At 38.6% G+C, this 15,196-nt stretch overlaps 1 protein-coding gene across 2 annotated transcripts in view; it reads right to left on the reverse strand.

The window, feature by feature from the left end:
- prkceb (protein kinase C, epsilon b) overlaps positions 1 to 15,196 on the reverse strand; it is a 90,299-nt gene extending 75,103 nt beyond the window's left edge. For both annotated transcript variants that reach the window (XM_046870940.1, XM_046870933.1), the window contains exon 1: positions 14,255 to 15,196. In XM_046870940.1, coding sequence (XP_046726896.1) covers positions 14,255 to 14,602 — 348 coding nt within the window. In that variant the 5' untranslated portion in view covers positions 14,603 to 15,196. The remainder of the gene's footprint in view (positions 1 to 14,254) is intronic.

The following is a 15,196-nucleotide window of genomic DNA, read 5'->3' on the forward strand; positions in this document are numbered from 1 at the left end:
CAGGTGTATGAATGTGATAACTGTAAGTCGCTCTGGATAAGAACGCTTGCCAAATGCGTACATGTAAATGATTCTGATAATGCATGTCAGTGCAGCCCCCCAACCAACATCTATCTACAGACAAGACAACATCAGATACCTCTATAGCTTACTGAGATGTGTAGCTGCCAAAAATGCCAGAGAATCAACAAAAAGGTAATTCATCTCTGTGTTTAACACTTCTTACAATGGTAAACCTATAGCACTGTTGTGACTGTGAAGCACAGTTGTTGTTTTTTTATAGCTGCGTGTCTACTTTTGTTTTACTTCCCTCTCTTTGTTTCAGAACTCTCTTCCATGTAGGTGACTTATGCATGAATTCCATGAAAAGTATTTGTGTTTTAATATCAGACTAGTAGTGTTGATGCTGTAAAGTAACATTGTATTGCTTTTGGCAGATCAAGCAATCCTCCGTCACCAAACACAATCACAAATTAAAGACACAGGGAAAGAACAGTTGTTAACTCATGCAAACTGTGTTGAAATACACACCAGTTGTATGCAGGCCCATAAACCCTTTATTCTGTACTGTCCTGTTGACTGGAAGTGTTGGTTTTTGGCATACTTTACAAGTATATATAGCCACATTGTCTGTTCAGAGTAGGGAAACACTGACACCTCCAGTCACACACACAACTATATACAATATATACACTATATGAACAAGATTTTGAAGACACCTGACCATAATTTTTAGCCGTGCTCCATATCTAGCCCCCATTTGCTGTTATAATACCCTCCGGTCTTCTGGGAAGTTTTTGCACCATTCAACTACGAGGGCTTTAGTAAAGTCAAGTACTGATGTAGGTGAGGTGAAGAGGCCATATTGTATATATGTTTTTAGGCTTCCATTTTACACCCAAATGAGAACATGATCAATACTGGTAGTTAAATCTAAACTCCATTAAAACTCATAGTCATCAATAGCCATTTCAGGAAAGTTAAGTTTTAATTCGGTTGTTTTCCACCACCTTCCACCTACAATAGTTTCATACCATTACCTATATAACGAGTAATATTCCATTAAAGTGATAAACAACACCAGCAGCATTTATTCCACTATCCAGTCTAATAGCGCATACTACATTTTCATTCACTTTTACTGTAACAGTAACTCAGACTCATTGGTCGTTTCAATCCATAAACAATACATCTCACAGTACTAAATGGTGTCCAGGTTAAAGAAAATAAAAATGAAAGAACTGTAAGGCAGACAAGCCATCTTTAATCTACAGCATATATAGAACAAAAGTGAGAGAAATGGTATTAAAGGTTAAGTGGTAACCATCAAGAAGCAACAAAGCTGAGTCTTGTAAGGGGAAAAACCCAAAGACTGGTAGGAAATGGCGGTGTTTTATCACCAACAAAATGAAACGGACGAAGCATGGTACAGAAAACAAATCGTTCACTTAATATCACTGATAGAACAGGTAGGTAGAGCTAGATAGAAAGCAGTCTAAATGAAACCAATCACTTCCACAATCAACTACACAGTCTTTGTGGTTTTGCTTTAATAAACCACTAACACTTGCATGAAGTGGCGATGTGTGTGCTAGAACGTCAGAGAAGCCAGAGTAAAATTAGCAGGCCCTTTCAACGAAAGACAAAATAGTCCAAGTTTTTGGATGCCACTGAAGTCAGGAATAGAGAAAAACCTCTAAGATGCTGCTGTACACATTACGTCCCCCATCCAACATTAGGCCATCATCGTTAAATCAGTGATTTGAGCCGAGCCCGGCAACAGAGTGCATTTTAAGAACTGGTCTTTAAATGTTGTTAAATAGCGTAGTATGACGCAGCTTTATTAGATCGCACATTTATTACACCAATCCATTTGCTTTTGTTGTTAGCAAAGTAGTCTGAAAAATGACCAAAACATGGAACTGTAATTTTATTGTGGCTGTTAATGGATATGTGATTTTAAGCATCATTCGCTGCACAAAAATGAGCTAATCAGAGCAATGTCTTTAAAAAGGTTTTGTCCTGAAATTTATGAAAAAAAAAAAATGGCGAATGGACTATTTTTTTTTATTGCCATTGGACTAGGGTGCTTCTACTAAATACTGAGTAAAGGGTCTGAATACTTAGGCCCATGTGATATTTTAGTTTTTCTTTTTTAATAAATCTGCAAAAATGTTAACAATTCTGTGTTTTTCTGTCAATATGGGGTGCTATGTGTACATTAATGAGGAAAAGAAATGAACTTAAATGATTTTAGCAAATGGCTGCAATATCACAATGCGTGAAAATTTAAGGGGGTCTGAATACTTTCCGTACCCACTGTATATATTAAGGATGGTAATATTCACCGTTCGCATTGTTGCATCAGCATAAAAGTTAACGGTGTGATTTAAAAAAGTGTGCCTCCGATACATTTTGCCATTTGTATTACAATGAATCATATTCAACATATTTGCATTGGGAAATCCTGATTATTTATAACAATACATAATGTTCAGTAGGTATTTTCAGTAGGTTATTATTTAGAAAGTAAATAATAATTTGTGACCGATATTTGATATGTAGAATAATTTCTCCTCGCTAAACAGTTTCTCAAGCGCGTCCTCTCAGCATCACTGCTGCTACGTGAATATGACGTATCACAACACTATGGAGACCGAGGCGTGTCCTGAGAGTCACGTAGAATGTAGATTAACATGGCAGAGGTAGAGCTGCATCTTCGTGGAGACAGAACAGGAAAAGAACTTTTGGTTTTATTTCATATTTTTCTTTTCTTTTTTATGTACTAAAAAGGGCCTGTTTGTGAAAAAGCCATGTGTTCAAAGACAAAAGGCACTTAAGTAAAATGATAATTTGTTGTCTGTTTAAACCAAAGAAATAAAAGAGTACTATCTGTAACATACTGAATTGCATAGCATAATATTTTTTCCATCACATCGCATTCAGTAGCTGCTTCATATGTATCTTTAATGTATCGCATCGTTCGCAATGCACATCCCCAATAAACAATATATGTGTAAATTGCAGATGATGTTAATATACGTTCAAATTGATTGTTTGAATTTTGTTCAACTGAAAGCTTGGCGCGTCAAGAAATTAATCAGAATATTAATCAATTGTAAATCCACTACACTTATTGTGGTAATACTATTGATGAACATGCTGAGCAGAGATCTAATGACAGATCTCAAATCAGATTTCCTGCATGCCTTCCTTCCAAGTGAACCTGACAAAACATGCTTTCTTGCAACTGTAAAACAAAGGATTAAAAAACAAAAAAAACAAGTAGGGGAGGGAGAGAAAGAGGAAAAGAGGAATATATATATACAGATGTTCTTCAAGTGTCTTCCAAAGAATTAGACACACCAGACCTTAATTTTTGTACTTGTGACTAGATTGTATTGAATGTGACTATTATTGAGAAATTATTAATAATGACCAGAAACATTCCAACAATATAAGCAAATATGTGAGAATAGAACGTTTTTCAATCAGAAGTACTATGACCTGAAATCCATGCAAGCAGACTGGAATACAGTCATGAAAAAATTAATGTTTGGGAGAAGTTTAATAAAGTTTTTATTTACGATGCCTATCCTTGTAATCCATGTCAAGGAAACCGGCTGCTCGTGTGGCTTACAGTGCTCTCTTTCACTCACACACTCACACACAGTGAACATGATATGACTTGTGCCTAATAGGAGTTGAAAACGTAAACAAGCTAACGGCCTCATACATTAGCACTACTGAACACACTACAGTCATTTCATTTCATCATTAGCTTGTTAATTTTCTTTTTAGGTGGCAATTGTCAAAATGAATCACACAAATGGGATTCGTCCTAAATGCCAAAAATATTTGCCTTCAATCACTGCACGGAATAAACAAGGACTTATTAGTGAAATGGAGTTAATAAGAGCAGCATTACGGAGATTAAAGGCGTAATAACGATATGATTATTACTAAAGAATTGAAGTGTCTCAGAAGGAATGATTTCAGCTCTACCTTGATATGCTGTGTGAGGCTGGGAGCAAAAGAATGAGCTATGGCTCACAATCATTTCAGACTAAAGAAAGTTTGATGTTGTATGTGTCATTAGCAAGGCCCATTAAAAAGATTAGTATGCTACAACACAAGATTACAGATCAGCAATTTTAACTGTTCCACTTGATCGTGTGCCTCCCGGTACTCCGCCCAGCTTTGGTGGGAAGTAACATTGATGAGCAAGCAGTTATTCCTCAATATCACTGCAAGCATCACAAATCTGCCTAAACTTCCCACACCCGCCCAGCCCAAACCCACCCCCCCCTTCTCTGGATCGCTTGCTATCTCTCTGGGAAGTAAATGTGGGAGTCTGAAAACAGGAAGCCGATGCTACCGTGTGACTCAAACATACTGCTGTTATTTTTAGCGCGGGCCACAGCGACCCCTTGGCCCCCGCTTCCTTCAGACCAGCAGGAGGACACCAGTATCCACTCCTCAATGCAGCCCCACTGGGAAAGGTAGGTCAGGCGAAGAGGGGATCCTGTCGTACTTGACGTTTTTATCATGCTTGCTGTTAACAGCAGAGTGTTTTGAGGCTCAAATGATCAGCCTGACGGTAGACGGATGTAGCATCTTTACATCACATCACTACAGGACCAACAACATACATGTGTACTAGGGATGTACACACACACACACACACACACCCACACACACACACACACACACACATCCCTAGTACACATGTATGCTGTATGTTATATATATAAAATTGAGGCTGCCGTTGCAATCCGATTGCGATTAAATTCAGCCCAACAAGATTCAATGCAATATGATGCAGTGGTAAAAAATATGATGCTCTGCAATTCAGTATAGTACAGATAGTTCACTTTTATTTCTTTGACTCAGACAGACGGCAAATCATACATTTACTTATGTGCCTTTTTTCACAAACAAGCCTTAGTAGTATAAAAAAAAATATGAAATAAAACCAGACGTTCTTTTCCTGTTCTTTTTCTCCAGGAAGATGCAGCAATATTTAAATATAAATAAATTGCTTTTTACCGATGCAAATATGTTAAAAACGATGCATCATGATAAAAATGGCAACTTGTATGAAATGCACACTTTTTAATTCAATGCAATCGTACCAACCCTAATGTGTTCTAAGTGCAATATGTAGCATCCTATAAATTATAGTATGTCATAAGCTTGATTAGTAGTTTATTTAAAATGAATCTAGCTCCATCGCTTTTCATCTTGAGATAAACGTCTAGACAAAAAAGTGTCCTGAATGTGTTCACTCTCTCTAAAAAAAGAAGATAGTAGGTTTTTGGTGCAGGGAAGGTCAGAGTCTGGGTGGATGAATTTAGATTGGCAGTAAGAGGGGCTTTTCTTTAGACTGCTCTGCATGCTCAGATGTCAGCTCTATTGTTTCTGAAGATGAGTTAACCTGCGTCACTGCCTCAGGGTGAAGCACTCAGGGTGACGCCACACATCACAATGCAGTTTGCTTAAATTCACTCCACCCTACACTCTTGTCAGTGCAATGTCTTCCAGTGAATATACAATCCACACAACAACAGGACAAACTCATCTTGAACATTCGACGAATGCACAAAGCAAAACATTCAACTGGAAGCAAATGCAAAGACAATAAATTTCTTTACTGTCATTTAATCATATATTGATCATATATAATATATTAAAACCATGGAATTTACATATCAGGGCCTAAAAAAGAACAATGCAGACGTTAAAAATGTTTATATTATATATTAATTTTTTTTTACCCAAAATGCAAACCAAGTTAGCAAAAAAAGCATGCTAATTATAAGAGAATATCCGTCTTCACCTTTAGAGAAACTGCTCTTGCTGCTAATCAATCTGGAAAAGGTTATAAGACCATCTCCATTTTTAAATTCACCATTCTCCAGCAAACAGACCAACAATTCAACATCAGACTGTTTAATGCTCCTAAATATAAAGAGAAATGCAAGCGTTACTCTATGTGACTTTCTGGCCTGTGTAGGTTCTCAAACAATATCCTTAGACTGATAAGACCATAGTATAGATGTTTGGTCATCAAGCACTGCACACACCGCATGTTTGGTTTAAAACAGAATATCACAGAATATCACAACAAACTGGAAAAAAAACTCAAACCAACTATCAAGATAAAAATGAACCTATTGAGATGCTATGGCAGGGTCTTAAGAGAGCGGCGCATAAATTACTGCCCTCAAACATCAATAAACTAAATCAATGTTGTAAAGTACAGCCAGCATTATACAAACTATAGATGGTTCTACATAAACATGACTAAATTATAATGTACTTATTTTTTTCTACCTGGTTTCCCAGCTGTTCTCAAAATCTTGAAATACATCTTAAAAATCTGTACTGTTTATAGAAGCTATAGAAGCTAAAGAGGACCACATATTCATTAATAAATAAAACAAAACATAGAGTCAATCTTATTAAACTGTTCGCTTTCAGTAATCACTTTATCCTGGTTAAGATTGGAGTGCATCCAGAGCATAGGCAGGGATAAGGCCCTGAATAGGACACTCATCCATCACAGGGCACCATGAAAGTGCACATTCACATCTTCAAGCAATTTATCATTGCCAGTCCACGAACTGGCATGTTTCTGAGAGTTGGGAAGAAACCAATGTACCCAGAGAAAGTCCACATGTACGCTAAAACAATATTTAAAACCCCACATAGACAGTAAACCAAGCTAGAGATTGTTCATAGCTCCGCCATGTTGCCTGTAAATGTCTCCTGTTGAACTATACTACAGTATATGTCAGCATTAAAAACTAATCTCAACACAAAAAAACAACTGAACATAACAGTAAAGAATGGAAACAATGGCACCAAATGACAGTGAATACTACTTAGAATGAACGGATATGTTCTATCTAGCTCGAACCATAGATACGAATAGTATGTGCGTTATTCAATTTGCCAGGAAAAATTCCCAATCTAGATGTGACTAGCGACATGCATTGGTCTCACAAAACGCAACAAAGAAATTGAACAGGAGGCTTTTACTTCCATGTGTTCATGAGAAACACTCAGATATAAAGCTTACAAATAAAATGTCTCTGATACATGTAGTGTTCATACCTCCTGGGTTTTCCCCAGTGTTTTCGAATGTTTCCGGGTGCTCGTTGGTGATTATGATGATAATGAGAGAAGGCACAAAAAGGGAAAGATTAAAAAAACAAAAAAAAAACACAAAAACTTAATATTTTACTCAAAAGTTATTGGGGTTTCAGGTTTGTGAACGTGTAACGGTGAAATTGAGAACGTGCAGAACAGTTTTCTATGGTTAAGAGTTAACAGTCTGTTAAATGTTAACATTTAGTTGTGTCTCTTATGTCATCCAAGATACATGTTGAGACCAGCGATTCAGCACTTTGACACATTTAACCCTTCTTAATATTTACATAATGGTTTCAGGACTAACGAAAGAGCAAGGACACTGCACCCATACTTCACCTTTCCTTTTACATGCATTTGAATTATATACACGAAAGATGATTTTTTTTTTTTTTTTGTTTAATAATTGGTGTATAGATTCAGCAAAATGAAAACAAGTGGATTCTTTTAGACTCTGATGCTGAATTGCCTGTTTGAGAGGCTTAATAAGTATAATAAAATACTACACTGCCGGAAAGTAGGAAAGAACAAGCCTCCAAAATGACTAAAGAATAACAAGGAGACGTTTACTGCAGTTAAACTTTAATTAGCATGTCTGCTGATTAGTGTTTACGTGGCATGTTGCTCCATTGTGCCTCATATTAGCACTGTGTTCTTGTTCTACACGAACTCACCAACACACAACTAGTGTAGAGAAAAACGGCAAGGAATGCAAAACTCCAGGAATTTCATGCGAAACTACTCCATGAAAACTGGCACCACATGGAGATGCATGTAATGGCTTGTAAAGTGAAAGACACACGAATGGGAATCCACACAATCTCTCGTTTTCAATAGACCTTAAATCTTCAAAAGTCAGCAGTGTGGAGGAGGCAGCAAGTGTAGGCATGTGCCATACATATTTGGACTCCTTGTTATCAGCTTTCGCTCAATGTGCCAAGAATTGTTCGCATCCAATGTCTCTAAAAGAAGATTCCAGACGCCATTCGTCCATCCATTTCAACTTTGTTTTGACTCACTCACTGTGTCTGACAGCATCTCTTCATTGCGTTAATTCGATTTACACTCATTCTCATCGCTTTGTGTCTTGTCTTCAGAAAGACTCCTGTTTTGAATGAAAAGAGCTTTTGGATGAAACGGCAAGAATTCACCGTTGCTCATGACTATTGGTTCCTAGTCTCAGAGACTACACTTATATGGCACACTACTTACAATCCAAGCAATCATCTTCAAGTTTATTAGATAGTAATAATTTTCCACTTATCCTACGGTATGATCCATTCATATTTTGGCATATTGTTCAATTATTTGACTTGAATACCATATATATGGCCAAACGTATGTGGACACCTGACCAACAAATCTTATCTATTCTGTCTTAACATAGTTTTGATATAATGGTATAGGATGTCATTGCATGCTGTAACATTATCATTTCCCTTGACTGGAACTACGAGTTCCAAACATGTTCCATCATGACAATGTCCCTGTAGGCAAAGTGAGGTCCATGAAGACAGGGTTTGCCAAACCTGTAGTAAAACTTGAGTGACCCTCATCTAAACACCACTGAACAATTGCTGAATGAATGCTGACTGCCTCCCTGGCTTTCTCTAATGCTGTTGTGAATAAATGAGCATAATCCCCACAACCACACTTTAAAATCTTAATGATAGCAACAGGGGGCTGAACTTCGAATGGATGTTCAACAATCGCATACATGTGTGATGGCCAGAGGCTTACAAATTTGAGCGCATATAGTGTAATATATAATATGGTACTGTAATAATACTGTAAAAGAACAAAAAGATTATGGAAAACAAGAAAAGGAAAGAAAAAAATGCATCTAAATAGCTCATAGATTTACACTTTAGAATTTACATTTATGCTTTACATAAATCCTACATTACATCCTATCAGTTCTTTCTTAAATTTCAGAATTTTTTAAATGATCACTTAAACAGTGCTCCAGGATGAGGACAACAGAGGGGCATAATCTATAGCTAATCGTTTTTTTGCACAGTTATTTATTAATCGGACTATCTCTCCCTTTTGCTTTTGGTTGTTCACCTATACTAATTTTATATTTTTTCTTTAAGATGTGTTGTGTATTGAGATAGTAAGTCAAATCATTGTAACTTTTTTCAGCTTGGTTTGTCACCATTTCTTTTTTATCTTCCGTGATTTCGTTTGCACATAAGTAGAGAGCATTATTTGTTATGTATTTTACTTAATAAATAAACTCGAATCAGGATAAGAATCTCAATCCATCTCCATTCTCTTTTTCATGCGTCATACCGATCATTTAGAAGCTCTGTGCCAGACAAACATTTAAAACACTCTACATGGGTTATGAAGGACATTGGACTGGTGCAGCATAGTAACAACGTATTGTGAGTGACGAGAGAGGAAGCACAGCGACACACACACACTGAGAAAGAAGAGGATATAAGATGGTCCTGTTAACGTATACACAGCCGGCCGGCCGATCTCACACATCACACCTCTAATGAGTCCCGTTATTGTGCTTTAACTCAAAAGTGTGTGATCATTAAAAGCTCCTGGACTGAGCTACCTGCAATCAAAAAACAACCTGCTGGCAGTCAATTATACGGAAACCGTAACGTAAAGTTTACAGATAAAGAACGGTTACACCACAAGATGGGGGATTTTTCTGCAGGTGTATAAATGTCTTACAAATAATGAAAGGAGTGAATTTGCAGATATGGACAAATCAGCAGCCCAACATCACACACCATACAGAACATAGCAACTGCTCCGGACATGAAAAAAGATTGGATATGTTTTCTGTATCACTCTTCTTTCTCCATTAAACACACCTCTAATGGTTAGATAAAAAGCAGGCCATTCAATAGCTAACTACCCGTCAATATCTGCCTGAATTCACATTTGTTGTCAGGAGGTCATTCGAATTTGTCAATACTACCACTGGGGTCATCAGGCATTCTGCACAATCAGTGCTGTCTAAACAACCAGATTATACTTATTATAACACACACACACACACACACACACACACACACAAGCTACATCAGAGCCCATACATATGTTCAGAGCTGCTGTATTTGTATGTGCACATAGGCATAACATGAAGGTCAGATAAGGACATTTGAAATTCTCAAAAAAAAAGGTTTTGTGTAAGAGCGAGCATTTAGTTTAACACTTAGTGCAGATAAGCTCCATATAATAATACATGATTTGCATAGAATGAGATAAGATTTGTAAATAATATAACTGTAAATAACTTTGTCTGTGTGTTTTAGAGATTGACTGATTGATTGACCAGCCAAATAACTGGACCGTTTTTATTTTATTTATTGTTTTTTTTGCTTTTTTTTTTTTTGCATTTTCTAATTAACTGGCATCGGCGGTTTGTGCTGCAAATGAGACGATTATTAGGCAGGCGCAACCGGGCGTGTACGTTCTGCGTTTGCGTGGAAGAACAGAACTCTCACCAGCAGGTGGCAGCAGTGTTTATTCAGCGTCAAAACAGAAAAAAAAAGCTACAACTTTAAATAAATAAAGCAAGCAGCGTTTAGACCTGCCGCGATCATTACTAAGCGGATTCGTGTAGCTTATTTCAATTGTATCTGCTAAGTTACATAGACAAGAGCAAGAATGACAAGTGTGTTCCGTTTTTTTTCCTGTGTGCTCATTCGCTAAGCTAAATAGCCGATCGGAGTTCTCTTTCCCGCCATTCTCTTTCTCCGCTGTCGAGTCGACATACAGAAACGGGTAAAATGCAGCTGACGTGGTCCGACCAGGGCCAACAGTGCAGAGAAAACATTTGGAGAGAGAATGAGAGTAAATTTTTGGAACTGTTTTGTTAGCAATCCTTCAACCAGCTGTAGTTTAGGCTACATGTAGTCACAGGGACCAAAACCTGCTAACAAGTGCACTGCTTGGAGAGGCTTGTGTTGTTCAATAAATGTTTAATTTAAGCAATGTTTTGTATCACATCTTATTAATGAACTGTTAAAACTGAAAAAATCGACATCAAATATCCCCTGATTACGTATTTATGCCATCGGCATCGACATCGGCCAGAGCAAAACTCATATCGGTCAACCTCTAGTGTGTTTCTATGCATTTGGTTGTACACTACATCACCTAACATTCAACCGGTTCATATGCTGCAGTATGAAATAAAAATCTAAAAGGTTTGAACTGATTGAAATCTAATTTAATTCATTTCCTAAAACATAATTTACATTTACATAATTTGCCAGATTCTGTACCATTATTGAGGTGGGAGCTTAGAAATAAAGGCATTGGACTAAAGCATTTGACTTTGGATCTGAAGGTCATATATTTAAATCCCAGCCACACCAAGCTGCCACTCCTGGGCCCCTCAGCAAGGCCCTTAACCCCATTGCTGCTTTAAGATAAATATAAGTAGCTTTGGATAAGAGCTTCTGGCAAATCCTATAAATGTAAATCCAGAGTGACTTACAATTACCTTAGTTATCTAAATTGTTATCTTCGCTCGAGGGCCCAGTAATGTCAGCTTGCTTGTGGAATAATCACTATAAGGCTATTTTCTCAAAAAAAAAAAAAACTGTCCTTACATTCGTAATCAACAGCTCATGTAGACAATTTTTCACTAAAGACATTAAGTACTTCAGGCTACTTATGAGATCTGTCTTGTCGTGAGTACTGCTCACATGATGCATTTTTTTGTTTGTTTATTTTTTTACTTTGCTTTATCTCTCTGTTTGTGGCGTCTCCATCCTGCTCTCTCTCTCTCTCTCTCATTTCACCTCCTCACTCCTCTGATAGCGTTTGCATCACAAGCAAACCGGACATTTTGACGTAGTAATTTTGACAGTTTTAGAATGTAGAGAAGATCTTTAAGGGTATACTGGGAAAAGGAAATATGCTGAGTATGCTTGTTCTTGCTCTCTCTCTCTTCGTTTTCATGTGCATTTTCAGCGTGTGGGCCTGCAATACTACAATACAATCCAACCTGCAATACAACAGCAATAGAAAAGATCACGTTATAAGCATAAACATTTGTACATTAGAGAACATCTATCCAGATGGTTGCCCAGCTCCCTAGTAAGCCATCCATGTAACTCGACCTTGCCTATTGTCCTGACTTCTGCCTCAATAGACAAAAGTTTAGCGAAGCTCAAATTAACATGAGGGCAGCAGCTGTGTTAATTTTTGCCAAGTTCTTCAACAAAAGGGGAAAACTTTCAAACGTCCTAACAAATGCATGGAAATGCCATGGAAACATCCACCAACAGGAAGCAGAGAGAGCTTGAACAAAGATTCAGCAAAGCTTTGGCACTTTGTGATCAAATCTAAAGCAGAGGCGAGGAAACAAGTGATCACAGAGAAAGGGGAGCATTTGAGCGCTGCAATCTTAGATTCAAAAATTTTTTTTTTATCAAAGCATTCGATTTTACTTGTGTGACTATAAATAAAAGCAGAGCTGAAACCACATTAAATAAGCCAGAAGAATTGCCTATGCTGTGAAGTCATGTGATGTTGAGTGACAAAGATATGACACGTTACACTCACAAACTACACCACCATCATGCCGGTGATAGTTAAAGATGGGAAATAAGAACTATATTTATGTAGATTTCTCTGGAATCAGAACTTTACTTCACTTTTTATTTTTTGGACAACTTTTTTCCTTTCACTCATTACATTTTTTACACAAATATCTGTACTTTCTACTTCTTCCATTTTTAAACCAGGATCGTTACTTTAGTTTTAATCAAATTGGTGACATGATCAATATTTCTCCTTCTCAGTCTTCAGCCCATCAACCTCTTTCTTGTCATTGTGCAGCTTTTTCAACCTACCACTTGTGTATTTTCTGGCTATCATACACCACAGGCGTAGGCTAGCTTACAAAGCTAACAATGAGGGAGGCAGAAGACTTCTTCATTTTAACTTGAGTGAAAAAAGTGTAGTCAGTACATCAACTTTTACCAGAGTCTTTTAAAACATGAGTATCTGTAATTCTAGTGAAGGATGTGTGTGATTTTGCCATCTCTGGTGATAGCTCACAGAAGCTTGCTAGGAATTGATTCGGTTCCTGTGAGGATGTCAGCATTTGACCCTAACTAATACTCAGAAACTCATACTGGGAATAAAACCAAAATGGGAGGGAAAAAAAAAAACAGGTCTATTCCTAGCTTTTGTGCCAAAACAGTAGCTGCCTTTCGTTTGTCCAATTTGTGATACATGTTATTAAAAATGCAGCAGCAACGTTTTATATCAGGTACATTAATAACTGAAACCCATTTGTTTGCCTTGAATGAGCAAGCAAACGCTCCAGGCCTTACAGTGTAACCAAGATTTAAATCATTCACCACACACCTGAATTGTGTGTTTCAATGTTCAACGCGGGTCCGTAACTTTCTAACATGTCACCAGCAAAACAGAATGTCTTTTTGAGTTGATCTCGAACGCAATGTGTATACATTCATGTCATATTACATGATTCTAATTCAGGATTAATCAGCGGTTTAAAAAAAGCTGTCTCGCATATTTTGCCCAAACGCGTTCTATTACAGATTAATTCGTTCAGAAAGACACACCAGATCTCATTGCATAGGCATGATGCATCAACAGCACAGCTACAAATCACATTTTTACTCTATCCAATTGCTAACTCCATTAGTGTGAACAGGACCACCTGTACCTAAAAGAGACAAGCATCCTGCATGTCTCACCTTTGGAGACGATTGTGCAATTGTTTGGCCATTTGCTATTAGACTACATGACTGCACAGTGGTGGTGATATGGCTTTCTGCGGCTGCAGGGAATATTTATGACAGGCTGTTCATCCTTTCCAACTCCAGTCTCTATGCAACCAGTTTATGTGAAGGCTGATCAGAGGCCCTGCTTGCATTAGGGGTAAGAAAACCAGGCATGTATGATCGGGTGGTGTGTGTGTGTGTGTGTGTGTGTGTGTGTGTGTGTGTGTGTGTGTGAGAGAGAGAGAGAGAGAGAGAGAGAGATAGTGGGGTACTCCTACATTGAAAGAATGGTTTATTGGATGAGTGGCATGATGTATATAGAATATGGAAGTGAGAGGGAAGGCCAGGAAGGTAGGTCATACCCAGTCCTCGAAGTGCTTACTGCCGTTCTGCAGCAGGTCCTCGAACTGGATGGTGCAGTTGGCCACAAAGTCGTCATAGCCAATGGGCGCGTCATGAAACACCGAGAGCTCGATCTTGTGGCCGTCGCGCACCTCTGCGACGAACTCGTCGTGCCACGCAGGACTGTTGGTTTTCGCCTTGGTGCACGTCTGACCCACGCGTGAGTCGTCCACGTTGAGTGCGATGTACGGGTCCAGCAGGAAGCTCTGCGCTTTCGGTCCCACGGCGTGCCTCAAAGACCAGGCTGTCGGTTTCAGGTCCAGTGCCTCAATGATCTTTATCTTCAGCAGCCCGTTGAAGACCACCATGGTGGCGTGATTAAGGTAGTCGGTTCCTCTGACCGCACCTTTAATCCCCCCGGTCACGGTGGTACTCTGTTCAACAGGGCGGCTGCAGGAAAAAAGGGTCGATTTGGGATTAAAAAAGGGGGCAAACACAATCTCCCACCTGAATCACTTACAGTGTTGTAGGGTTTCACTTCTTGTCGACGAGAATCAAAATAATAATTAAGTGGCAGAAGAAGAAAAAAAAAACAATCTCAAGGAAACAGAACGATCTTCACATAAGGGGGGGATTCCGCAACCAAGAGCTCAGCATGAGAGCGAAAACATGCCCGATTTGGAGCTCATCGGGGGGACAAATCCTCTCCTTGCTATTCCTCCCCAGGCCGGAGCTCCTCGGGACAGAGTCCAGCTTGTCCTCCGGGCATCTGGGAACGCTTTCTATCACACACGTCCAGCTGATGAGAGGAAAAGGCTTCAGGGAAGAGGATAGGTGCCGTTTCCGTTGGCTCTTCTTCAGCTTTCCCGGGCCGTTGAGCTGTTCATCGGTGCTCGGTTTCCTGCAGCCCTGCCTCTTCCCCCCTCCTCCCAGCTGTGCGTGTGTGTGTGTGTGTGTGTGTG

Source organism: Silurus meridionalis, chromosome 2, assembly GCF_014805685.1.
Source record: "Silurus meridionalis isolate SWU-2019-XX chromosome 2, ASM1480568v1, whole genome shotgun sequence".
Lineage (NCBI taxonomy): Eukaryota > Metazoa > Chordata > Actinopteri > Siluriformes > Siluridae > Silurus > Silurus meridionalis.